The sequence below is a fragment of the Salmo salar genome, chromosome ssa03 (genome assembly GCF_905237065.1).
Source record: "Salmo salar chromosome ssa03, Ssal_v3.1, whole genome shotgun sequence".
Lineage (NCBI taxonomy): Eukaryota > Metazoa > Chordata > Actinopteri > Salmoniformes > Salmonidae > Salmo > Salmo salar.
Window position 1 is genome coordinate 89,162,705 of NC_059444.1, and position 27,864 is coordinate 89,190,568.

Sequence of the window (27,864 nt, forward strand, 5' to 3'; positions counted from 1 at the left end):
TGAGATTTGTGGAGAGAGGAAGGCTAGACTTGTTTTTCTCGTTCTTGCATATCTCCAGAAGGAGGGACCGACTGGTGTAAACAGAGCAAGATGTGACAGTAGACAGACAAGGCTGTTAGACTGGGCTGGAGGAATACACGCAGACACACACCACAAGGTACTGACAATTTGTATATGGATTATACCCTGTATGTGTGTGTGTGTGTGTGTGTGTGTGTGTGTGTGTGTGTGTGTGTGTGTGTGTGTGTGTGTGTGTGTGTGTGTGTGTGTGAAAGACGTGAAGACCATCATGAACAGTTTGGTGTGAGGTTAGACAGGACTGTCAGTCGTGTGTAGTTGTTGTGAATATAGACAGAGGGAGAGAGAGAGAGAGAGAGAGAGAGAGAGAGAGAGAGAGAGAGAGAGAGAGAGAGAGAGAGAGAGAGAGAGAGAGAGAGAGAGAGATGAGCAGAGTAAGGACCAGTTAAATCAGGGGTGTTAAACCCATTCCATGGAGGGCCTAGAGTCTACTGGTTTTTGGTTTTTCCTTTCAGTTAAGACCTAGTCAACCAGGTGAGGGGAGTTCCTTACTAATTAGTGACCTTAATTCATCAACCAATTACAAGGGAGGAGCAAAAACACTGGGCCCTCCGTGGAATGAGTTTGACCTGTGAGTTAAGGTCAATACATTGTATGAGTTTGACCTGTGAGTTAAGGTCAATACATTGTTAAAAGGAGCAGGGTATCTTGACAGTGCCCTTTAGAGGCAGACTGTCTGATCAGAATTATAGAAACATATTTTGACACATGGCTTTCTTTAAAACACATTTTTTAAATCAGCTCTATGGATTTCAATAGAAGTCAATATCAGGAAAATAACTGCATATGTTCAGAAAATTCTATGGATTTGGTCTATGATGTCATTGCACTGAATCTGTCAGTGACCCACACACACAGACACAGACACGCACACACACACACACACACACACACACACACACACACACACACACACACACACACACACACACACACACACACACACACACACACACACACACACACACACACACACACACACACACGCACAGAGAGACACACACACACACGCACAGAGAGACACACACGCACACACACACACGCACAGAGAGACACACACACACACACATTGGAATGCTAAACAGCATTCTCACTGTCAGCTGAGGGAATGTGACAATGTGACGCACACCTCTGGCCTCTTCCTGTTTTTTGTTGTTGTATTTTTTTTACAATACAGGTAGTACAGGGATCTCCATCTTCCACCGTTTTCAGTTAATGAAACATGGTCTTCAATATGGACCACAATGAGTTAAATTAAGTGTATTACTGCTGGGCTGGAACGAAAACACGCACCCAGTAGCTCTTCAGGACTCTTCAGGACTCATTTCGCACAGCATGTTTGTACCAACTGATAATAGTGGCGCGGCGGTCTAAGGCACTGCATCTCAGTGCTAGAGGCGTCACTACAGACCCTGGTTCAATCCCGGGGTGTATCACGACCGGCCGTGATCGAGAGTCCCACAGGTCTACCCCGGATTTGGCCAGGGTAGACCGTCATTGTAAATAAGAATTTATTCTTAACTGGCTTGCCTAGTTAAATAAACGTTAAATAAATACAATAATAAAATAAAATACACTGCTGCCCCCTGTTGGTGAAATCTGACTGGGCAGTTACACTGCTGCCCCCTGTTGGTGAAATCTGACTGGCAGTTACACTGCTGCCTCTTGTTGGTGAAATCTGACTGGGCAGTTACACTGCTGCCCCCTGTTGGTGAAATCTGACTGGGCAGTTACACTGCTGCCTCTTGTTGGTGAGATCTGACTGGGTAGTTACACTGCTGCCCCCTGTTGGTGAGATCTGACTGGGCAGTTACACTGCTGCCCCCTGTTGGTGAAATCTGACTGGCAGTTACACTGCTGCCTCTTGTTGGTGAAATCTGACTGGGCAGTTACACTGCTGCCCCCTGTTGGTGAAATCTGACTGGGCAGTTACACTGCTGCCCCCTGTTGGTGAAATCTAACTGGGCAGTTACACTGCTGCCTCTTGTTGGTGAAATCTGACTGGGCAGTTACACTGCTGCCTCTTGTTGGTGAAATCTGACTGGGCAGTTACACTGCTGCCCCCTGTTGGTGAAATCCCCCCTCGTGGTTGTACTGTATCTTCTGAACCACATGGTGATTGTCTATGGTTGTACTGTACCTTCTGAATCACATGGTGGTAGTCTATGGAGGTACTGTCTTCTGAATCACATGGTGGTAGTCTATGGAGGTACTGTCTTCTGAATCACATGGTGGTAGTCTATGGTTGTACTGTACCTTCTGAACCACATGGTGGTAGTCTATGGTTGTACTGTACCGTCTGAATCACATGGTGGTAGTCTATGGTTGTACTGTACCTTCTGAATCACATGGTGGTAGTCTATGGTTGTACTGTCTTCTGAACCACATGGTGGTAGTCTATGGAGGTACTGTCTTCTGAATCACATGGTGGTAGTCTATGGTTGTACTGTACCTTCTGAATCACATGGTGGTAGTCTATGGTTGTACTGTACCTTCTGAATCACATGGTGGTAGTCTATGGTTGTACTGTCTTCTGAACCACATGGTGGTAGTCTATGGTTGTACTGTCTTCTGAACCACATGGTGGTAGTCTATGGTTGTACTGTCTTCTGAATCACATGGTGGTAGTCTATGGTTGTACTGTACCTTCTGAATCACATGGTGGTAGTCTATGGTTGTACTGTCTTCTGAATCACATGGTGGTAGTCTATGGTTGTACTGTACCTTCTGAACCACATGGTGGTAGTCTATGGTTGTACTGTATCTTCTGAATCACATGGTGGTAGTCTATGGTTGTACTGTCTTCTGAATCACATGGTGGTAGTCTATGGTTGTACTGTACCTTCTGAATCACATGGTGGTAGTCTATGGTTGTACTGTACCTTCTGAATCACATGGTGGTAGTCTATGGTTGTACTGTCTTCTGAACAACATGGTGGTAGTCTATGGTTGTACTGTCTTCTGAATCACATGGTGGTAGTCTATGGAGGTACTGTACCTTCTGAACCACATGGTGGTAGTCTATGGTTGTACTGTACCTTCTGAATCACATGGTGGTAGTCTATGGAGGTACTGTCTTCTGAATCACATGGTGGTAGTCTATGGTTGTACTGTCTTCTGAACCACATGGTGGTAGTCTATGGTTGTACTGTACCTTCTGAATCACATGGTGGTAGTCTATGGTTGTACTGTACCTTCTGAATCACATGGTGGTAGTCTATGGAGGTACTGTCTTCTGAATCACATGGTGGTAGTCTATGGTTGTACTGTACCTTCTGAATCACATGGTGGTAGTCTATGGTTGTACTGTACCTTCTGAATCACATGGTGGTAGTCTATGGTTGTACTGTACCTTCTGAATCACATGGTGGTAGTCTATGGTTGTACTGTACCTTCTGAACCACATGGTGGTAGTCTATGGTTGTACTGTACCTTCTGAATCACATGGTGGTATTCTATGGTTGTACTGTACCTTCTGAATCACATGGTGGTAGTCTATGGAGGTACTGTACCTTCTGAACCACATGGTGGTAGTCTATGGTTGTACTGTACCTTCTGAATCACATGGTGGTATTCTATGGTTGTACTGTACCTTCTGAATCACATGGTGGTAGTCTATGGTTGTACTGTACCTTCTGAACCACATGGTGGTAGTCTATGGTTGTACTGTACCTTCTGAATCACATGGTGGTATTCTATGGTTGTACTGTACCTTCTGAATCACATGGTGGTAGTCTATGTTTGTACTGTACCTTCTGAATCACATGGTGGTAGTCTATGGTTGTACTGTACCTTCTGAATCACATGGTGGTAGTCTATGGAGGTACTGTCTTCTGAATCACATGGTGGTAGTCTATGGAGGTACTGTCTTCTGAATCACATGGTGGTAGTCTATGGTTGTACTGTACCTTCTGAATCACATGGTGGTAGTCTATGGTTGTACTGTACCTTCTGAATCACATGGTGGTAGTCTATGGAGGTACTGTCTTCTGAATCACATGGTGGTAGTCTATGGTTGTACTGTACCTTCTGAACCACATGGTGGTAGTCTATGGAGGTACTGTACCTTCTGAACCACATGGTGGTAGTCTATGGTTGTACTGTACCTTCTGAATCACATGGTGGTATTCTATGGTTGTACTGTACCTTCTGAATCACATGGTGATTGTCTATGGTTGTACTGTACCTTCTGAATCACATGGTGGTAGTCTATGGTTGTACTGTACCTTCTGAATCACATGGTGGTAGTCTATGGAGGTACTGTCTTCTGAATCACATGGTGGTAGTCTATGGTTGTACTGTACCTTCTGACTCACATGGTGGTAGTCTATGGTTGTACTGTACCTTCTGAACCACATGGTGGTAGTCTATGGTTGTACTGTAACTTCTGAATCACATGGTGGTAGTCTATGGTTGTACTGCACCTTCTGAATCACATGGTGGTAGTCTATGGTTGTACTGCACCTTCTGAATCACATGGTGGTAGTCTATGGTTGTACTGTACCTTCTGAACCACATGGTGGTAGTCTATGGTTGTACTGTACCTTCTGAACCACATGGTGGTAGTCTATGGAGGTACTGTCTTTTGAACCACATGGTGGTAGTCTATGGTTGTACTGTACCTTCTGAATCACATGGTGGTAGTCTATGGTTGTACTGTACCTTCTGAATCACATGGTGGTAGTCTATGGTTGTACTGTACCTTCTGAACCACATGGTGGTAGTCTATGGTTGTACTGTACCTTCTGAATCACATGGTGGTAGTCTATGGTTGTACTGTACCTTCTGAACCACATGGTGGTAGTCTATGGTTGTACTGTCTTCTGAATCACATGGTGGTAGTCTATGGTTGTACTGTCTTCTGAATCACATGGTGGTAGTCTATGGTTGTACTGTCTTCTGAATCACATGGTGGTAGTCTATGGTTGTACTGTCTTCTGAATCACATGGTGGTAGTCTATGGTTGTACTGTACCTTCTGAATCACATGGTGGTAGTCTATGGAGGTACTGTCTTCTGAATCACATGGTGGTAGTCTATGGTTGTACTGTACCTTCTGAACCACATGGTGGTAGTCTATGGTTGTACTGTACCTTCTGAATCACATGGTGGTAGTCTATGGAGGTACTGTACCTTCTGAATCACATGGTGGTAGTCTATGGTTGTACTGTCTTCTGAACCACATGGTGGTAGTCTATGGTTGTACTGTACCTTCTGAATCACATGGTGGTAGTCTATGGAGGTACTGTCTTCTGAATCAAATGGTGGTAGTCTATGGTTGTACTGTACCTTCTGAATCACATGGTGGTAGTCTATGGTTGTACTGTACCTTCTGAACCACATGGTGGTAGTCTATGGTTGTACTGTACCTTCTGAATCACATGGTGGTAGTCTATGGTTGTACTGTCTTCTGAACCACATGGTGGTAGTCTATGGTTGTACTGTCTTCTGAACCACATGGTGGTAGTCTATGGAGGTACTGTCTTCTGAACCACATGGTGGTAGTCTATGGTTGTACTGTACCTTCTGAACCACATGGTGGTAGTCTATGGTTGTACTGTACCTTCTGAATCACATGGTGGTAGTCTATGGAGGTACTGTCTTCTGAATCACATGGTGGTAGTCTATGGTTGTACTGTACCTTCTGAATCACATGGTGGTAGTCTATGGAGGTACTGTCTTTTGAACCACATGGTGGTAGTCTATGGTTGTACTGTACCTTCTGAATCACATGGTGGTAGTCTATGGAGGTACTGTCTTCTGAACCACATGGTGGTAGTCTATGGAGGTACTGTCTTCTGAACCACATGGTGGTAGTCTATGGTTGTACTGTCTTCTGAATCACATGGTGGTAGTCTATGGTTGTACTGTACCTTCTGAACCACATGGTGGTAGTCTATGGTTGTACTGTACCTTCTGAATCACATGGTGGTAGTCTATGGTTGTACTGTACCTTCTGAACCACATGGTGGTAGTCTATGGTTGTACTGTACCTTCTGAATCACATGGTGGTAGTCTATGGTTGTACTGCACCTTCTGAATCACATGGTGGTAGTCTATGGAGGTACTGTCTTCTGAATCACATGGTGGTAGTCTATGGAGGTACTGTCTTTTGAACCACATGGTGGTAGTCTATGGTTGTACTGTACCTTCTGAACCACATGGTGGTAGTCTATGGTTGTACTGTACCTTCTGAATCACATGGTGGTAGTCTATGGAGGTACTGTCTTTTGAACCACATGGTGGTAGTCTATGGTTGTACTGTACCTTCTGAATCACATGGTGGTAGTCTATGGTTGTACTGTACCTTCTGAATCACATGGTGGTAGTCTATGGAGGTACTGTCTTCTGAACCACATGGTGGTAGTCTATGGTTGTACTGTCTTCTGAATCACATGGTGGTAGTCTATGGTTGTACTGTCTTCTGAATCACATGGTGGTAGTCTATGGTTGTACTGTACCTTCTGAATCACATGGTGGTAGTCTATGGAGGTACTGTCTTCTGAATCACATGGTGGTAGTCTATGGTTGTACTGTACCTTCTGAACCACATGGTGGTAGTCTATGGTTGTACTGTACCTTCTGAACCACATGGTGGTAGTCTATGGAGGTACTGTCTTCTGAATCACATGGTGGTAGTCTATGGTTGTACTGTACCTTCTGAATCACATGGTGGTAGTCTATGGTTGTACTGTACCTTCTGAATCACATGGTGGTAGTCTATGGTTGTACTGTACCTTCTGAATCACATGGTGGTAGTCTATGGTTGTACTGTACCTTCTGAACCACATGGTGGTAGTCTATGGTTGTACTGTCTTCTGAATCACATGGTGGTAGTCTATGGTTGTACTGTACCTTCTGAATCACATGGTGGTAGTCTATGGTTGTACTGTACCTTCTGAACCACATGGTGGTAGTCTATGGTTGTACCACATGGTGGTTGTCTATGTCAAAGCTTGCTAGTGAGAGCTTCCCTCTCCTGTTTGGTTATGGCACGGTCGCAGTGCTGATGTTTGCATAAAGTTGGGAATAATTTTTGGGGTTGTGAGTTCTAGTCGCCGAAGGTTAATGTCAAATGCGCTACAACCTGCCTCGGATTGAATCTCTGTCCTAATCGAAATCCTAGTCCCTACCTCTTGAAAAAATCTCTGTCCTAATCTAAATCCTAGTCCCTACCTGTTGATTGAATCTCTGTCCTAATCTAAATCCTAGTCCCTAACTCTTGATTGAATCTCTCTCCTAATCTAAATCCTAGTCCCTACCTGTTGATTTAATCTCTGTCCTAATCTAAATCCTAAACCCTAACTCCTGATTGAATCTCTGTCCTAATCTAAATCCTAGTCCCTACCTGTTGATTGAATCTCTGTCCTAATCTAAATCCTAGTCCCTAACTCTTGATTGAATCTCTCTCCTAATCTAAATCCTAGTCCCTACCTGTTGATTTAATCTCTGTCCTAATCTAAATCCTAAACCCTAACTCCTGATTGAATCTCTGTCCTAATCTAAATCCTAGTCCCTACCTGTTGATTGAATCTCTGTCCTAATCTAAATCCTAGTCCCTAACTCTTGATTGAATCTCTGTCCTAATCTAAATCCTAGTCCCTACCCGTTGATTTAATCTCTGTCCTAATCTAAATCCTAAACCCTAACTCCTGATTGAATCTCTGTCCTAATCTAAATCCTAGTCCCTACCTGTTGATTTAATCTCTGTCCTAATCTAAATCCTAAACCCTAACTCCTGATTGAATCTCTGTCCTAATCTAAATCCTAGTCCCTACCTGTTGATTGAATCTCTGTCCTAATCTAAATCCTAGTCCCTAACTCTTGATTGAATCTCTCTCCTAATCTAAATCCTAGTCCCTACCCGTTGATTTAATCTCTGTCCTAATCTAAATCCTAAACCCTAACTCCTGATTGAATCTCTGTCCTAATCTAAATCCTAGTCCCTACCTGTTGATTGAATCTCTGTCCTAATCTAAATCCTAGTCCCTAACTCTTGATTGAATCTCTGTCCTAATCTAAATCCTAGTCCCTACCTGTTGATTGAATCTCTGTCCTAATTTAAATCCTAAACCCTAACTCCTGATTGAATCTCTGTCCTAATCTAAATCCTAGTCCCTACCTGTTGATTGAATCTCTGTCCTAATCTAAATCCTAGTCCCTAACTCCTGATTGAATCTCTGTCCTAATCTAAATTCTAGTCCCTACCTGTTGATTGAATCTCTGTCCTAATCTAAATCCTAAACCCTAACTCCTGATTGAATCTCTGTCCTAATCTAAATCCTAGTCCCTACCTGTTGATTGAATCTCTGTCCTAATCTAAATCCTAGTCCCTAACTCTTGATTGAATCTCTCTCCTAATCTAAATCCTAGTCCCTACCTGTTGATTTAATCTCTGTCCTAATCTAAATCCTAAACCCTAACTCCTGATTGAATCTCTGTCCTAATCTAAATCCTAGTCCCTACCTGTTGATTGAATCTCTGTCCTAATCTAAATCCTAGTCCCTAACTCTTGATTGAATCTCTGTCCTAATCTAAATCCTAGTCCCTACCCGTTGATTTAATCTCTGTCCTAATCTAAATCCTAAACCCTAACTCCTGATTGAATCTCTGTCCTAATCTAAATCCTAGTCCCTACCTGTTGATTTAATCTCTGTCCTAATCTAAATCCTAAACCCTAACTCCTGATTGAATCTCTGTCCTAATCTAAATCCTAGTCCCTACCTGTTGATTGAATCTCTGTCCTAATCTAAATCCTAGTCCCTAACTCTTGATTGAATCTCTCTCCTAATCTAAATCCTAGTCCCTACCTGTTGATTTAATCTCTGTCCTAATCTAAATCCTAAACCCTAACTCCTGATTGAATCTCTGTCCTAATCTAAATCCTAGTCCCTACCTGTTGATTGAATCTCTGTCCTAATCTAAATCCTAGTCCCTAACTCTTGATTGAATCTCTGTCCTAATCTAAATCCTAGTCCCTACCTGTTGATTGAATCTCTGTCCTAATTTAAATCCTAAACCCTAACTCCTGATTGAATCTCTGTCCTAATCTAAATCCTAGTCCCTACCTGCTGATTGAATCTCTGTCCTAATCTAAATCCTAGTCCCTAACTCCTGATTGAATCTCTGTCCTAATCTAAATTCTAGTCCCTACCTGTTGATTGAATCTCTGTCCTAATCTAAATCCTAAACCCTAACTCCTGATTGAATCTCTCTCCTAATCTAAATCCTAGTACCTACCTGTTGATTTAATCTCTGTCCTAATCTAAATCCTAAACCCTAACTCCTGATTGAATCTCTGTCCTAATCTAAATCCTAGTCCCTACCTGTTGATTGAATCTCTGTCCTAATCTAAATCCTAGTCCCTAACTCTTGATTGAATCTCTCTCCTAATCTAAATCCTAGTCCCTACCTGTTGATTTAATCTCTGTCCTAATCTAAATCCTAAACCCTAACTCCTGATTGAATCTCTGTCCTAATCTAAATCCTAGTCCCTACCTGTTGATTTAATCTCTGTCCTAATCTAAATCCTAGTCCCTACCTCTTGATTAAATCTCTGTCCTAATCTAAATCCCAATCCATACCTGTTGATTGAATCTTTGTCCTAATTGAAATCCTAGTCCCTACCTCTTGATTAAATCTCTGTCCTAATCTAAATCCTAGTCCCTACCTCTTGATTGAATCTCTGTCCTAATCTAAATCCTAGTCCCTACCTCTTGATTAAATCTCTGTCCTAATCTAAATCCTAGTCCCTACCTCTTGATTAAATCTCTGTCCTAATGTAAGTCCTAGTCCCTACCTGCTGATTGAATCTCTGTCCTAATCTAAATTCTAGACCCTACCTCTTGATTGATTCTCTGTCCTAATCGAAATCCTAATCCCTATCTGTTGATTGAATCTCTGTCCTAATCTAAATCCTAGTCCCTACCTCTTGATTGAATCTCTGCCCTAAATCTAAATCCTAGTCCATACCTGTTGATTGAATCTCTGTCCTAATCTAAATCCCAGTCCCTACCTCTTGATTAAATCTCTGTCTTAATTTAAGTCCAGTCCCTACCTCTTGATTAAATCTCTGTCCTAATTTAAATCATAGTCCCTACCTGTTGAGCCATTACAGATCTGAAGGAAGTGGATCAGTGTAGATCAGGGAAAGGTAACTGATGGGTGTGGGGCCACAAAAACCTGAACTCATCATGAGGGACCACAGTTGCTCTTAGGTCTGCCAACATCGATATATTATATGTTTTTAGTTAATTTCCTGCAATTCTGCATATTTTGCCATGGGGAGTAGATAAAATGTTTCAGTTTTAAAGCAAGTTTGCTGCATTTCTACACATTTTGCCATGGGGCAGAGAAAAGATTTTGCAATTGTATAACTCATTTCATGCAATTCTACTAATTTTGGCATGGGGCAGAGAGAAACATTAACAGCTAATTTCTTGCAATTCTACACATTTTGCCATAGGGTGCAGGCAAATCTTTGCCATTTTTAATATGATAACTGATGATCAATGGGCCCCACCCCGGTCGCTAATTCGACCATGCTGACTACAAGTTTAGATAGCTGGTCGCTAGACTCATTTAGTTATATGTAAAATTGCGCGACTAAGATCTCGGCAAAAACGTCAAAATTAACAGATTACTATTTTGAGGAAGTGTATTCTGGCTACAGCATCTCAAAATGGACAAACAGTACTATTGCTGCTTTTTTCTCGTTTTTCAAGCGAAAGTCTTTTAAGGAAGTATGCAAGCACACTTGCGCTAGCCGCCAGACGAACTGAAGCATGCTGACGTCTTAAGGAATATAACAAAAAGACTTGTTGATGGCATCACCATTACTCTCTCTCTCTCTCTCTCTCTCTCCCTCAGATGTCTGGGACACCACCCCCAGTACGTCCTAGGAAGCCATCAGGTGTTAGAGTCATGCCCCATGATGGTCAACTTCCTTCCCATGGCTACGCAAAGGTGTTCAAAGGTGTGTGTATGTGTGCGCACTGTATGTGTGTGTGTGTGTGTGTGTGTTGTTTAAACTGACATCTATGTTATATCTCTTGTCAGTGAATGGGGCCAGTAGTGAGCCAAAACACACATCTCGAGGACATGCAGAGAGAGAGGTGGTATGTATCTGTATTTGTGTGTTCATACAGTATGTTTGCAACTGTGTGTGTGCATGTGTGTGAGTGTCTTTGTGTGTGTGTTTGTGTGTGTGTGTGTGTGTGTGCATGTGTGTGTGTCTTTGTGTGTGTGTGCATGTGTGTGCGCGCACATGTGTGTGTGCGTGTGTGTCTTTGTCTGTGTGTGCGTGTGTGCATGTGTGTGTCTTTGTGTGTGTGTGCGCGTATGTGTGTGTGTGTCTTTGTGTGTCTTTGTGTGTGTGCATGGCTGCTTGCAGAACATTCCTCTCACCAGACCACTGCATTGATGTGTCTGGTTTAGCTGGGATGTGTTCTTCCTTCAGGAGATCCTAAACCACTGTTTTGATGACGTGGAGCGCTTCATGGGCCGCCTGCAGCAGGCTGCTGAGGCTCAGAGCATCCTCAACCAGAGGAAAAGGAAGAGCAGAAAAAGCAAGAAGAAAGAGAAGCAGGATGGTGAGAGAGAGTGAGAGAGAGAGAGAGAGAGAGAGAGAGAGAGAGAGAGAGAGAGAGAGTTATTAAAGGTGGTAAACAGCTGGCGGTTGGGGCTGGAGAAATGTAACCACTCAACTCTCAAAAATAGATGAGACCAAAAATGAGAGCAAAATAATAGTTTTAACCATGTTTTTTTGTTGGTTATACCGTGTTTGTTTACAATTGCATTGTTTACAAACACTGGAGTAAATAAAACAACTTTATATTTTGGGTTCTGATGGAGTATGGCTCATGAGGCATTTATAAGTTATATTCTTCAAGAATCAATGGGCACATATCATTCATTTAAAAGTAAAAAATGCATGCAGCAATCGCAGGACCCAATCCAGTCACAGCACAAACAGGATGCTCTTCAATACAGTGTAGAGGTATACTTACTGTAGCATTGGCTAGTGGAACTGTAAAGTGGCACCTCAAGAAGCGATGAACCGGAGGAAGGGTCTAGTGAAATGAATAAAGTTGTGCATGTGTTCTGGGTACTATTCTTACATGTTAATTAATTGATGACTCCCCATCATAGTAGTTGATTGTTTTGTGTTTTGTGTGCAGATGATTTGCTGACCCTGAAAGCCTGCCCTCCACCTGAGGAGGAGTTTGTTGACATTTTTCAGAAAGTCAAGTACTCCTTCTGTCTGCTGGTGAGCCCATGTAGTGGAATAACAGAGCCATTTGATTCTGACTAATGTCCCTCTCTGTCACACAAAATCAATCTTTCGTATGTAAGGCTAATTTCTTTCTAATTTTCTCACCTCAGTATACTCCGGGGTCTGGTGTAGTGCTAACCTTCTCGACTCTGGACAACACATGTCCCCTTGGAGATGGGGTTCCAGCATCCTTAAATATTTTCTGCCCTGTCTATCTCCCAATCTGTTCCTACATCTGTCTGCCATCTGTCTATCTCCCAATCTGTTCCTACATCTGTCTACCCTCTGTCTATCTCCCAATCTGTTCCTACATCTGTCACCTGATTAATGTTCTGTCTGCCATCTGTCTATCTCCCAATCTGTTCCTACATCTGTCTACCCTCTGTCTATCTCCCAATATGTTCCTACATCTGTCTACCATCTGTCTATCTCCCAATCTGTTCCTACATCTGTCTACCATCTGTCTATCACCCAATCTGTTCCTACATCTGTCTGCCCTCTGTCTATCTCCCAATATGTTCCTACATCTGTCTACCCTCTGTCTATCTCCCAATATGTTCCTACATCTGTCTGCCCTCTGTCTATCTCCCAATATGTTCCTACATCTGTCTGCCCTCTGTCTATCTCCCAATATGTTCCTACATCTGTCTGCCCTCTGTCTATCTCCCAATCTGTTCCTACATCTGTCTGCCCTCTGTCTATCTCCCAATCTGTTCCTACATCTGTCTGCCCTCTATCTCCCAATCTGTTCCTACATCTGTCTGCCCTCTATCTCCCAATCTGTTCCTACATCTGTCTGCCCTCTATCTCCCAATCTGTTCCTACATCTGTCTGCCATCTGTTTATCACCCAATCTGTTCCTACATCTGTCTGCCCTCTGCCCATCTCCCAATCTGTTCCTACATCTGTCTGCCCTCTATCACCCAATATGTTCCTACATCTGTCTGCCATCTGTCTATCTCCCAATCTGTTCCTACATCTGTCTGCCCTCTATCACCCAATATGTTCCTACATCTGTCTGCCATCTGTCTATCACCCAATCTGTTCCTACATCTGTCTGCCCTCTGCCCATCTCCCAATCTCTTCCTACATCTGTCTGCCCTCTGTTTATCTCCCAATCTGTTCCTACATCTGTCTACCCTCTGTTTATCTCCCAATATTGTCCTACATCTGTCTACCCTCTTTTTATCTCCCAATATGTTCCTACATCTGTCTGCCCTCTATCTCCCAATCTGTTCCTACATCTGTCTGCCCTCTATCTCCCAATCTGTTCCTACATCTGTCTGCCCTCTATCACCCAATCTGTTCCTACATCTGTCTGCCCTCTATCTCCTAATCTGTTCCTACATCTGTCTGCCCTCTGTCTATCTCCCAATCTGTTCCTACATCTGTCTGCCATCTGTCTATCACCCAATCTCTTCCTACATCTGTCTGCCATCTGTCTATCTCCCAATATGTTCCTACATCTTTCTGTCCTCTGTTTATCTCCCAATATGTTCCTACATCTGTCTGCCCTCTGTTTATCTCCCAATATTGTCCTACATCTGTCTACCCTCTGTTTATCTCCCAATATGTTCTTACATCTGTCTGCCCTCTATCTCCCAATCTGTTCCTACATCTGTCTGCCCTCTATCACCCAATCTGTTCCTACATCTGTCTGCCCTCTATCTCCCAATCTGTTCCTACATCTGTCTGCCCTCTGTTTATCTCCCAATATGTTCCTACATCTGTCTGCCCCTGTCTATCTCCCAATATGTTCCTACATCTGTCTGCCCTCTATCTCCCAATCTGTTCCTACATCTGTCTGCCCTCTGATTATCTCCCAATATGTTCCTACATCTGTCTGCCCCTGTCTATCTCCCAATCTGTTCCTACATCTTTCTGTCCTCTGTTTATCTCCCAATATGTTCCTACATCTGTCTGCCCTCTGTTTATCTCCCAATATTGTCCTACATCTGTCTACCCTCTGTTTATCTCCCAATATGTTCTTACATCTGTCTGCCCTCTATCTCCCAATCTGTTCCTACATCTGTCTGCCCTCTATCACCCAATCTGTTCCTACATCTGTCTGCCCTCTATCTCCCAATCTGTTCCTACATCTGTCTGCCCTCTGTTTATCTCCCAATATGTTCCTACATCTGTCTGCCCCTGTCTATCTCCCAATATGTTCCTACATCTGTCTGCCATCTGTCTATCTCCCAATATGTTCCTACATCTGTCTGCCCTCTGATTATCTCCCAATATGTTCCTACATCTGTCTGCCCCTGTCTATCTCCCAATCTGTTCCTACATCTGTCTGCCCTCTGTCTATCTCCCAATATGTTCCTACATCTGTCTGCCATCTGTCTATCTCCCAATATGTTCCTACATCTGTCTGCCCTCTGATTATCTCCCAATATGTTCCTACATCTGTCTGCCCCTGTCTATCTCCCAATCTGTTCCTACATCTGTCTGCCCTCTGATTATCTCCCAATATGTTCCTACATCTGTCTGCCCCTGCCTATCTCCCAATCTGTTCCTACATCTGTCTGCCCTCTGATTATCTCCCAATATGTTCCTACATCTGTCTGCCCTCTGTCTATCTCCCAATATGTTCCTACATCTGTCTGCCCTCTATCTCCCAATATGTTCCTACATCTGTCTGCCCTCTGTCTATCTCCCAATATGTTCCTACATCTGTCTGCCCTCTGTCTATCTCCCAATATGTTCCTACATCTGTCCTATCATGTAATAAAAATACAGATTGGATCTCTGTTTTCTCTTAAAAAAAAGAAGCTCAGTACTTTCCTCCGTTTTACTATCTGTAGCTCAGTTAGTAGAGCATTAGCAACGGCAGGCTTCCATTCCCGGGACCACCCGTGCATCAAATATATGTAGCATGACTGTAAGTTGCTTTGGATAAATAGCATATATTATTATTATATTATTTTGCTTTCAGGACCGCCTGAAGTCGTCCATCACAGAGCCGTCTTCTGGGGAGCTGGTGCATCACGTCTTTATTCCCCTGGGCCTGGTATGTATTTACTAGCCTGGTTCCAGATATGGTCACTGGTCCCAGACCTGTCCACTGGCCCTGGTAGGTATGTACTAGACTGATCCCAGACCTGTCCACTGGTCCCAGACCTGTCCACTGGGCCTGGTAGGTATTTACTAGCCTGGTCCCAGATCTGTCCACTGGTCTTGGTAGGTATTTACTGGCCTGATCCCAGATCTGTGTGTTCTGTATAGCCAACTTCATTGGTCGCTGACAATGCAGTACCAACAGACCTGGGAATTAGGATACTGATACCAAAGATTTTTATAACTAACCCAAGATAGACCACAGCCTATTATTTCCAATGGGAACCAATGAATCATAGTGGGCAGAACAAGCAAGGAGGTGGGCAGAGCCTAACACGAGCTAGCGAGATCCTATTGGCTCATTCTAGCATGTATTTGCATATTTCCATTAGAGAACGCCTACTCTGTGAAGTGTGCATGTGCAATAACTCAATCCACCCTTGCACTCCTCCTAAACAACGCACATTTTAGAATCTTTGACAAACAGTAAAGTATACAAAACTTAGTCCACTCGGATATCTAACAAATTATAGTTTGGGAACAGAAAACTGTATAGGCAGTCAAATGTTTCAGCGATGAGAAAATTAGCAGAATGTCGGCCAAAATCTTCTCCCACTGGGCTTCCTCTCACTACCATATTTGGTAGTGAGTGGAAACGCCAAGCAGATGCTCACATTCATCCGGTGAAATATCTGGCTCATATCTGTGGTGATACTATATGATTGATTGTCTGTCTGTCTGTCTGTCTGTCTGTCTGTCTGTCTGTCTGTCTGTCTGTCTGTCTGTCTGTCTGTCTGTCTGTCTGTCTGTCTGTCTGTCTGTCTGTCTGTCTGTCTGTCTGTCTGTCTGTCTGTCTGTCTGTCTGTCTGTCTGTCTGTCTGTCTGTCTGTCTGTCTGTCCTTCCCAGGCGGACAGAGGTCGGGATGGATGCATCAGTGTTAAGTCTGAGATCAATTCATGTCTCTCTCTCTCTCTCTCTGGTCTCAGATGGTGAAGACTACTGGTGGGCCAGAGATGGGGGCGACTGTGGTCAGTCCAGCCCTGACCAGTGGTGCTGTGTCTCTACTGCAGAAGCACCTGACCGATGACGAAAAGGAGCTTTGGACCTCCCTAGGGCCTAACTGGACCTTACACTGGTAATATAATCATATATGCTATTTAGCTGACACCATTATCTAAACTGACTTACAGTCATTCGTGCATACATCTTACGTATGAGTGGTCACGGGAATCAAACCCACTATACTGGTGTTACAAGCACCATGCTCTACCAACTGAACTACAGGGGAAACTGTGTGTGTGTGTGTGTGTGTGTGTGTGTGTGTGTGTGTGTGTGTGTACTGCATATGATATCTGTGCTTATTGATGTACAGATGCCATATGTTAATTTGAGCCTGTTTCACACAGCAGGAAAATAATCCTGCAGCAACAGGAAATGTGAATTGTTGTGTGGATTATAGTTAATGGACATTTTTTGTAGGGTTTGATACATTTTCTCGTTAGTGCAAGTCTGACATTTAAAGTGGAAAATACACATTTTAGAAGCCTTTTTAGACCTTGAATACACTACATGTTTGTATTTCCTGCTGTGCAGGAAAATTCCTGCAACAACAGGATGATCAAATTAAGATACTGCATCTGTATGTTTGTGTGTAGTTCATATGCACATTGTCATCCATTGACAAGGCTCAAGACAAGTCCTGACCTTTGGCCTCTTTCTCTCCCAGCTCCCAGCTTGTTGAGTCTGTCCCTCCATACTCACCTGTCTTTCTGGATGGATGGCAGCCTAAGGCCTTTGACCCAGAAGGTCAACTTTGGGAGGACCCAATCAAGTCACAGCACAAACAGGACGCTCTTCAATACAGTGTAGAGGTATACTTACTTTACCATTGTCTAGTGGAAGTGTATGTCATCCTATTTAGATTGTAATTGATTCGATTTAATTATGTAATTATTGCTTCTTATTCCTTCCCTAATTTAGGACCCTCCTGATCAGGCTGAGGAAGGAGCCAGCTCAGTCCAGCACACTGATGAATCGTACGTTTCTGACATCCCCAATAACTGCTGTAATGCTTTTTGTTTACTGATTCACACAGTTCACGACATACACAGTTTCACCACTGTTTATGGCACCTTTCACCTTTCACTAAGCTTTATGATGGAGTGCTTGGATCCAATAACTTCCTGTGTCCATAAAACAGAGGGGTGTTTTTAAAAAAGTAATTACTTTTCTATTATTTATATATTTCATATATAATATATAACTTTATTAATAATAAATCATTAATATAGTAAAACAGTAAGTCATTAAAACTAGTTTCCATTACTACCATGTTATTAACTCTTTATTCCACGCTGTAATGAACAGTCCTACTGTTTTTCAAAACACCATCAATATTACAAAGAAACAACATCTGTGTGTGAGAGATGACAGGTAACACAAACTGATCACACAGTTAGATGACAGGTAACACAAACTGATCACACAGTTAGATGACAGGTAACACAAACTGATCACACAGTTAGATGACAGGTAACACAAACTGATCACACAGTTAGATGACAGGTAACACAAACTGATCACACAGTTAGATGACAGGTAACACAAACTGATCACACAGTTAGATGACAGGTAACACAAACTGATCACACAGTTAGATGACAGGTAACACAAACTGATCACACAGTTAGATGACAGGTAACACAAACTGATCACACAGTTAGATGACAGGTAACACAAACTGATCACACAGTTAGATGACAGGTAACACAAACTGATCACACAGTTAGATGACAGGTAACACAAACTGATCACACAGTTAGATGACAGGTAACACAAACTGATCACACAGTTAGATGACAGGTAACACAAACTGATCACACAGTTAGATGACAGGTAACACAAACTGATCACACAGTTAGATGACAGGTAACACAAACTGATCACACAGTTAGATGACAGGTAACACAAACTGATCACACAGTTAGATGACAGGTAACACAAACTGATCACACAGTTAGATGACAGGTAACACAAACTGATCACACAGTTAGATGACAGGTAACACAAACTGATCACACAGTTAGATGACAGGTAACACAAACTGATCACACAGTTAGATGACAGGTAACACAAACTGATCACACAGTTAGATGACAGGTAACACAAACTGATCACACAGTTAGATGACAGGTAACACAAACTGATCACACAGTTAGATGACAGGTAACACAAACTGATCACACAGTTAGATGACAGGTAACACAAACTGATCACACAGTTAGATGACAGGTAACACAAACTGATCACACAGTTAGATGACAGGTAACACAAACTGATCACACAGTTAGATGACAGGTAACACAAACTGATCACACAGTTAGATGACAGGTAACACAAACTGATCACACAGTTAGATGACAGGTAACACAAACTGATCACACAGTTAGATGACAGGTAACACAAACTGATCACACAGTTAGATGACAGGTAACACAAACTGATCACACAGTTAGATGACAGGTAACACAAACTGATCACACAGTTAGATGACAGGTAACACAAACTGATCACACAGTTAGATGACAGGTAACACAAACTGATCACACAGTTAGATGACAGGTAACACAAACTGATCACACAGTTAAATGACAGGTAACACAAACTGATCACACAGTTAGATGACAGGTAACACAAACTGATCACACAGTTAAATGACAGGTAACACAAACTGATCACACAGTTAGATGACAGGTAACACAAACTGATCACACAGTTAGATGACAGGTAACACAAACTGATCACACAGTTAGATGACAGGTAACACAAACTGATCACACAGTTAGATGACAGGTAACACAAACTGATCACACAGTTAGATGACAGGTAACACAAACTGATCACACAGTTAAATGACAGGTAACACAAACTGATCACACAGTTAGATGACAGGTAACACAAACTGATCACACAGTTAAATGACAGGTAACAAACTGATCACACAGTTAAATGACAGGTAACACAAACTGATCACACAGTTAAATGACAGGTAACACAAACTGATCACACAGTTAAATGACAGGTAACACAAACTGATCACACAGTTAAATGACAGGTAACACAAACTGATCACACAGTTAAATGACAGGTAACACAAACTGATCACACAGTTAAATGACAGGTAACACAAACTGATCACACAGTTAAATGACAGGTAACACAAACTGATCACACAGTTAAATGACAGGTAACACAAACTGATCACACAGTTAAATGACAGGTAACCCAAACTGATCACACAGTTAAATGACAGGTAACCCAAACTGATCACACAGTTAAATGACAGGTAACCCAAACTGATCACACAGTTAAATGACAGGTAACACAAACTGATCACACAGTAAAATGACAGGTAACAAACTGATCACACAGTTAAATGACAGGTAACCCAAACTGATCCCACAGTTAAATGACAGGTAACACAAACTGATCCCACAGTTAAATGACAGGTAACACAAACTGATCCCACAGTTAAATGACAGGTAACACAAACTGATCACACAGTTAAATGACAGGTAACACAAACTGGGACTGTCAACCTTCTAATCCAATACAGCTGAGAAGTTGGCGAGGAGATTGGATTTGAGGAATCAAGGAAATACAATTGAGATCGACCCTGCCGTCTGATGCAACTGAGATTGACCCTTTGGACTGTCTGATACAACTGAGATTGACCCTATGACTGTCTGATACAACTGAGATTGACCCTAGGACTGTCTGATACAACTGAGATTGACCCTAGGACTGTCTGATACAACTGAGATTGACCCTAGGACTGTCTGATACAACTGAGATTGACCCTAGGACTGTCTGTTTCTCCTCCAGAGATGGCAGTGAACTTCCACCTGAGGGCGAGAGGATGTTCAGCTGCAGCTACGGCTTTGTTGCCAGGAACAGCAGTGAACTCTCCGTGCTTCAGGGAGAAACTCTGGAGGTTTTTATTCTAGAATCTGTGTACTACATGACAACACATGACAATAACGTGACAATAACATGACAACATGACAATAATGTGTGAACTGCATGTTAAATACTGTCTGAGTGCCAAACAAGACCCTACTCCCTATATAGTGTGCTTCCTTTGACCAGAGCCCATAGGGTCTACTTGTGTTAATTTACAGAAGTTCACATGGATTGAATTATCCTGATTACTTAAAAAGTTCTCACAAATTAATTCCATTCAGTAAGCTTTATTGTCTTGATTCAGTATATCTAACATGGCCATGAACACATAGAGCTTTATTGTCTTGATTCAGTATATCTCACATGGCCATGAACACATAGAGATGTATTGTCTTGATTCAGTATATCTGACATGGCCATGAACACATAGAGCTTTATTGTCTTGATTCAGTATATCTCACATTGCCATGAACACATTATTTATCAACAAGTAAATCTCAATTCCATATTATAAATAAAAATCCTAATTCAAATCTTCTCTCTTTCAGGTGATTGAGTCGTCAAAGCGTTGGTGGAAGTGCCGCAATAACTTTGACCAGATTGGGTTTGTTCCCTTCAACATTCTGGAGCCTCTGTCTGCCCTCAACAACAACCATAGGGATAGCCCAGTGGCACTCAGACAGTCCCAGGTAATGGACACACACACACACACACACACACACACACACACACACACACACACACACACACACACACACACACAAACACACACACGGTTGACACCGTTTCCACACTAATGGTGCCTCTTTACAATGATGTGATACAACTTTGATACAAAGTTCCCATTTGTTGTAGCAAACAAGTATCATGAAATACACACTTTGTGACTTGTCAGATAAATATCAGCAAGCTAGCTAGTGGCCTGCTTGGTTAGCTAGCTAGTGGTCTGCTTGGTTAGCTAGCTAGTGGTCTGCTTGGTTAGCTAGCTAGTGGTCTGCTTGGTTAGCTAGCTAGTGGTCTGCTTGGTTAGCTAGCTAGTGGTCTGCTTGGTTAACTAGCTAGTGGTCTGCTTGGTTAGCTAGCTAGTGGTCTGCTTGGTTAGCTAGCTAGTAGTCTGCTTGGTTAGCTAGCTAGTGGTTTGCTTGGTTAGCTAGCTAGCTGCTTGGCTAAACACAGAATGTCAGCACACTGTTTTCTGATTGGCTAAACGGATCCGTTTCGTCTTTAGCTAAGATTTGAGGTGTTGAATCTTGGAATCTACAGCAGACGACATGAGACGTTCTAAAACTACAACAGATCAAGCTAATTTCGTTTTTAAATGGCATAAAACCGTCTCCTCTCCGCTGTTGTATCTGAACTGGGCTTAATAGACGCATACTCACCGACTCATCTGAGTTACCCTGTGTGTTCCTGTCTCTGTTTGACAGAAGGTGCCCTTCGCCCCTCCAAGGCACTTCTCCTACACCCCCTCCAGCCGAGAAGGGGCCAACTTCCCCGCCGTGCCCCGCCGTCCTCAAAGCATGTCCCCCTCCACCATGACAGGGGGCGACAGAGACAAAGGTAAGCCTGTGGATTGGTGGTCTACAGTGGTCAGTGTCACCACCCACCTCCAGGTACACATTCCTCCCTCTGACCGTTGACACACTTTCCTCCATGTATTTAAATAGTTTAGCCAATGAGGTTTCTGCATTATGATGCATTTACATGACACTACAACATTCTATGACAGCCATGTTAGCTCTTCATTTACACAACACTACAACATTCTATGACAGCCATGTTATCTCTTCATTTACATGACACTACAACATTCTATGACAGCCATGTTAGCTCTTCATTTACATGACACTACAACATTCTATGACAGTCATGTTAGCTCTTCATTTACATGACACTACAACATTCTATGACAGCCATGTTAGCTCTTCATTTACATGACTCTACAACATTCTATGACAGCCATGTTAGCTCTTCATTTACATGACTCTACAACATTCTATGACAGCCATGTTAGATCTTCATTTACACAACACTACAACATTCTATTTCAGCCATGTTAGCTCTTCATTTACATGACTCTACAACATTCTATGACAGCCATGTTAGCTCTTCATTTACATGACTCTACAACATTCTATGACAGCCATGTTAGCTCTTCATAGCTCACTAACCCAATTCAACATGCTATACATGACTAATAAGCTGCTGCAGTAGTGAGGAGGCTGTACAGTGTAACACTAACTCTGCATAGAATGTAACTGCTGTTACAAAGATATGACTGTCTTATAGACATAATGTAACTGCTGTTACAAAGATATGACTGTCTTATCGACATAATGTAACTGAAATACTCATGACACATAAAAAGGTATCTAGTTAGCCTGGCTAACTGTAGTCTATACTAACTGGCTACTTAGCTAGCAATGATGATTATCTCATAAACAATATAAAGGTACCACATGACTTTATCCCCTGACAGACAGCATGTCAAAGACACCATGTACTGGTAATCCTCACTTGTTATATGCAGCACAAATACAGCTAAACATGGTGCAACTTGGAACTTGTCTTGATACTTCTAAGGAGAACTCACGAACTATCTGTTCTCTGTCTTCAACTCACTATTTATGTGCAGTTGAATAACGATTAATTATTTTTGAACGACCACTTTTACTGACTCGAGAGTCATGATTTTTTTTGTTGTGACTCGTTTATTTTAGTTGTTTGTTTGACCTGCTAGTACTGGTCACAATGAGTCCTACAGCAGGATTAATACCCGCTCCTCCGGGTCAGCAGCTCCAGAGATGTCCTCCGACCACCAACTAACTGTCTGTCATCATGTCCTCAGGGAAATAAATCATGAGCATAGAGAAGAAAAAGACATGTTTAGAACTGATCATTGATCGCATGGTGCAAAAATGAAGGCAAGTAATTGATTATTGAATGGTATGACGGACCTACCTCCGTAGAACCAAAACATACACAGCCTCTGCGCAACAAACCCGAACTGGAGAATGAATCGTTTAGGGGCTGCAGTTCACAAACCACATTGTGCTTATCACCCTCATGGCAGTCAAGCAATGCATTCCGCCATGAGTCGTTCTCAATCTAGTCCAAGAGTCATTCACTATCTAGTCCAAGAGTCGTTCACAATCTAGTCCGGTTGTGCTCACAACTTGACCTCGTTCAAATATATCAAGAATGTTTTTATTTGTATGTTTAGCAATCAATAAACATAGATGTTTTAAACCTTTGACATGTCTCAGTCACACAGCTCGAATAAGTCCCTTATGGTGAACAATATGTGAACGAAAGGCTTGTAGAATCATTACTTTTTTGAGTTTTCAGTTCATCGTTCGCCGGTAGAGGGTCCTTCATGCTCTGGGCAATACTGACTGAAATGAACAAAATGAGTCGAAAGATTAGTTCTTTTGACTGAACGAGCCTGAAAGATCAGAGTCAGTAAAAAAAGCCAAACTTTCCATCACTGCAACTCACTGGCTGGAGGCGGAACTTACAACTAACAGGTGGAAGAGAATGTCTCTGATTGGGTAGAAAGTTAGGGGTGATTGACTGATGAGCTGTCATGCATTCTAAATAAAGGGACAAACTAGGTGTGTATAGAGAAATACTAAATCTGAATGTGTGGCTGTTTTAACAATCCTATTCCCTATATAGTGCACTACTCTTTTTTTACAATTCAATACCAGAAATAGTGCACTATATAGGGACTATGGTGCCATTTGGGATTCAGCATAGCACTACTCTTATCAGGCACTATGTGTTTTCTGTTCATAGCACTGCAGACTGGCTGGCTACTTCTAAAGGTTTAGTGGTTGTGTTATACCTGCATGTTCTGTATGATGTTGCTAAGCCTCCTGATAATATCCAACCACTCTAGATACCTCTGGATAAAATGGGTTAAATGACTACAATATAGTTAATGTAATGTCTAACCCTAAAGCTGTGGAGTCCAAGTCAATGTAGTCAATGTAATATCTAACCCTAAAGCTGTGTAGTCCCAGTCAATGTAGTCAATGTAATGTCTAACCCTAAAGCTGTGTAGTCCAAGTCAATGTAGTCAATGTGTGTGTGTGTGCGTGTGCGTGTGCTTGTGTGTGTGTGCGTGTGCGTGTGTGTGTGTGTGTGTGTAGTTGTGTGTGTGTGATAGAGTACATGTTTATAAGTGAGAACATGCTTGTAACAGTGTGTGTATACAGTATGTGCACATTCTTAACTGACATTAAATGTGTGTGTGACCCCTGTACACAGGCTTTATGGTGAACGATGAGCTCCTCCAGCGGCTGGCCAACGGCAGGGCGGGCTCCATCCGTCCCCTAGTGATCCCCCGCACCACAGACACCTCGGCCCCCCTGGACTACCACTCCCCTCCTGCTGAGGTAGAGGACTGGCTGAGAGGGAAGGGCTTCACTGAGCCGTGAGTGGGTGTAGTGGAGCTAGTTCAGTCAACTACAGTATACTTGATATACACCATACTTCTGTCACACGTTTATCCTTTCTAGCATGGCCATAATGAAAACCACCTTACCTTACTCTGCCCTATATCTCTCTCTATTCATGACAGTAACACTTCTGACCACCTTACTGTCCCATATCTCTCTCTCTCTATTCAGGACAGTAACACTTCTGACCACCTTACTCTGCCCTATCTCTCTCTCTATTCAGGATAGTAACACTTCTGACCACCTTACTGTCCCCTATCTCTCTCTCCATTCAGGACAGTAACACTTCTGACCACCTTACTCTGCCCTATCTCTCTCTCCATTCAGGACAGTAACACTTCTGACCACCTTACTCTGCCCTATCTCTCTCTCCATTCAGGACAGTAACACTTCTGACCACCTTACTCTGCCCTATCTCTCTCTCCATTCAGGACAGTAACACTTCTGACCACCTTACTGTCCCATATCTCTCTCTCTCCATTCAGGACAGTAACACTTCTGACCACCTTACTTTTCCCTATCTCTCTCTCTCTCCATTCAGGACAGTAACACTTCTGACCACCTTACTCTGCCATATCTCTCTCTCCATTCAGGACAGTAGCACTGCTGGGGAGACTCACTGGTGCTGAGCTCTTTGCCCTGAGTAAAGAGGACCTGCGTATGTTTTCACCAGAAGAGGGTGCCAGAGTGTACAGCCAGATGATGGTGCAGAAGGCTTTACTGGAGGTACAAGCAACTCTATTGACTGGTTACACCATTGACTGGCAACCCCATTGACTGACAACCACATTGACTGGAAACCCTATTGACTGACAACCCCATTGACTGGCAGCCCCATTGACTGGCAACCCCATTCTCATCACAACTCTTATAGAGTTGTATCAAAACACATCACTTCCTCAGTACTCCTCTTATTTCTCCTTTCCCTCTGTCTTCCTTCTCTTTTGGTTGACACAACTCTCACATTATAGATCCTTGGTTCCCATTCTTCTCTTCTGGTTGACACAACTCTCACATTATAGATAGAGAAAAAGCATGGGAACCAAGGATCTCTCTCCTCTTCCCTCCCTCCTTTTCGCCCCATCTCCTAATTCCTATTCAGTGTGACTGGGAGTCTCTGGGAGTTTCTGGGTGTAGATGAATTAATACTTCTAATGATGGACTGGTGTTAGATGTGTAACACATGAATCTCATACAATATATTGTTGGATGGACAAGGTTGTAAAATGTCAAGTTATGTTAAAAGGACTATACTTCCTGTTTAATTTAATGAAGGGAGTGAAGTGAGTCATTTTCCATTTTGGAATCTAACCAATATATTGTAGAACCTTAATCCAACACCTAGAGACTTCCTCAAGAGGGTCAGACCTCTTGGTGTAATGGTTAGGGTGTTAGCTTGACAGTCACTGGACCAGGGTTTGAGTCCTGGTATGGGCTACACCTGAATTTGCTACACTGTGGCCAGGACTACATGTCAGAAGGGGGATGACTCAAGGAAGGCACCTCCATCGGAGAGGTGTGTACACATGAGGGACTTGGTAAAGAGAAGCGTGCGGATACACTCTCCAGAAGGAAGGGGGTAATGACCGTTACGCCAAGAGGTCTGAACCTCTTGACGAGGTTGCTAGGTGTTGGCTGGACTTGGGTTGGAGTCCCAGTCTGGGCTACCCCCTAAATTCCCTACAATATCATAGCACATACTGTCTCACTGGAAGTGAGAGTAGTACATTCACATTTTATAATTTGACCAACCAGTAGTGACTTGACCTTTTCATTACTGTGCTTTGCTACAGACAAGAGGCTAACGTTAGCAAATAACTCTACTAGCTCCCTAGCGTCAGCAAAGTAACTCTACTAGCTTCTTAACGTTAGCAAAGTAACTACTAGCTCCCTAACATTAGCAAAGTAACTCTACTAGCTTCTTAACGGTAGCAAAGTAACTACTAGCTCCCTAACGTTAGCAAAGTAACTCTACTAGCTCCTTAACATCAGCAAAGTAACTACTAGCTCCCTAACATTAGCAAAGTAACTCTACTAGCTCCTTAACATCAGCAAAGTAACTACTAGCTCCTTAACAGACTGTATTTCTTCCTTTCTTTCTCTCATTTCTATTAGGATGTCCGCAAATCTACAGAGCTGGAGACAATGATGGAGAAACAGAAGCAGAAAGCGGACTTCCAGCTGGAGAGCAGGAGGCTGTGACCAAGAACAAGCTATACACATGTATATCACTGATACTGATACACAGATATCACTGGTTGATGGACGCAAACACAATAACATCACTGTCACTGATTAAGAGGACACACACACTCACTAACATTGTCTGTATGGAGACTCTGATACAGACATTTCACTTTTAAAGGGTTCACCCAAACTATAAAATGACTTGGTTTTCTTAAGGCGTCCGCATGCTTCCCAGCCGAAACAGTTCAGAAGAGTTTGTGCATATATTATGATGACATTTTGTGACATTGTTGTTTGTTTTGGACTTTGGTGAGGTTTTTTTGGCTGTTCAGGCACAACATTTTTCTTGATGCAAGCAGAAGTCTCCAGCCGAAGACTATGCCCCTTCGTTTGTGATTGGTCAACAGTAGGGATTCTTCAATAAAGTCCGTTGTCATTCAACGAGAGATGACTCATTTTCATGCAAGAGTTTTCATTATGAAATACTGCACCAAACATCTTAGTTAGATGGACAATTGCACGACTACGATCTCCTCTGAAAAAATGTCAAAATGAATGACAGATTTCTTGAGTTACAGTATCTTTGAACAAATCTGACTATTTTGAGGAAGTGTATACTGGTTACAGCGTCTCAAAATGGACAAATAGTACTGTTGCCAATTTTTTTGTTCAGTTCGGCTAGCCGAGTTCAGCTAGGCGCCAGCCAAACTGAAGCCTGCTAACGCCTTTACCCTGTAAGCAGTCTATCATGTTTTAGGAGTAGACCCAGAAGCAGACAGTGTCGAAGTAACACAAGTTTTTTACTAGAACAGGGGGCAGGCAAAACGACAGATCAAGGGC

General features: G+C 42.6%; 1 protein-coding gene across 1 annotated transcript; it reads left to right on the top strand.

Annotated features, from left to right (window-relative positions):
* Nucleotides 1–27,475, top strand: eps8l1a (EPS8 signaling adaptor L1a). Its single transcript, XM_045715725.1, has 15 exons — nt 1–157; nt 10,947–11,052; nt 11,136–11,194; nt 11,536–11,668; nt 12,257–12,345; nt 15,290–15,364; nt 16,399–16,547; nt 17,139–17,283; nt 17,393–17,448; nt 20,297–20,405; nt 20,923–21,063; nt 21,802–21,934; nt 24,647–24,812; nt 25,431–25,563; nt 26,953–27,475. Exons 2-15 carry the CDS (start codon nt 10,947–10,949, stop codon nt 27,037–27,039), a joined length of 1,581 nt encoding a protein of 526 aa, XP_045571681.1. The 5' UTR covers nt 1–157; the 3' UTR covers nt 27,040–27,475.
* The last annotated feature ends 389 nt before the right edge of the window (nt 27,476–27,864 follow it).

Excerpts from the sequence above, each read along its gene's own strand:
- eps8l1a (XM_045715725.1), top strand. The coding sequence starts at position 10,947 with ATGTCTGGGACACCACCCCCAGTACGTCCTAGGAAGCCATCAGGTGTT. Across the intron at positions 16,548-17,138 it reads CCTAACTGGACCTTACACTG|CTCCCAGCTTGTTGAGTCTG; the intron begins GTAATATAATCA and ends TTTCTCTCCCAG. Across the intron at positions 20,406-20,922 it reads TTCAGGGAGAAACTCTGGAG|GTGATTGAGTCGTCAAAGCG; the intron begins GTTTTTATTCTA and ends TCTCTCTTTCAG.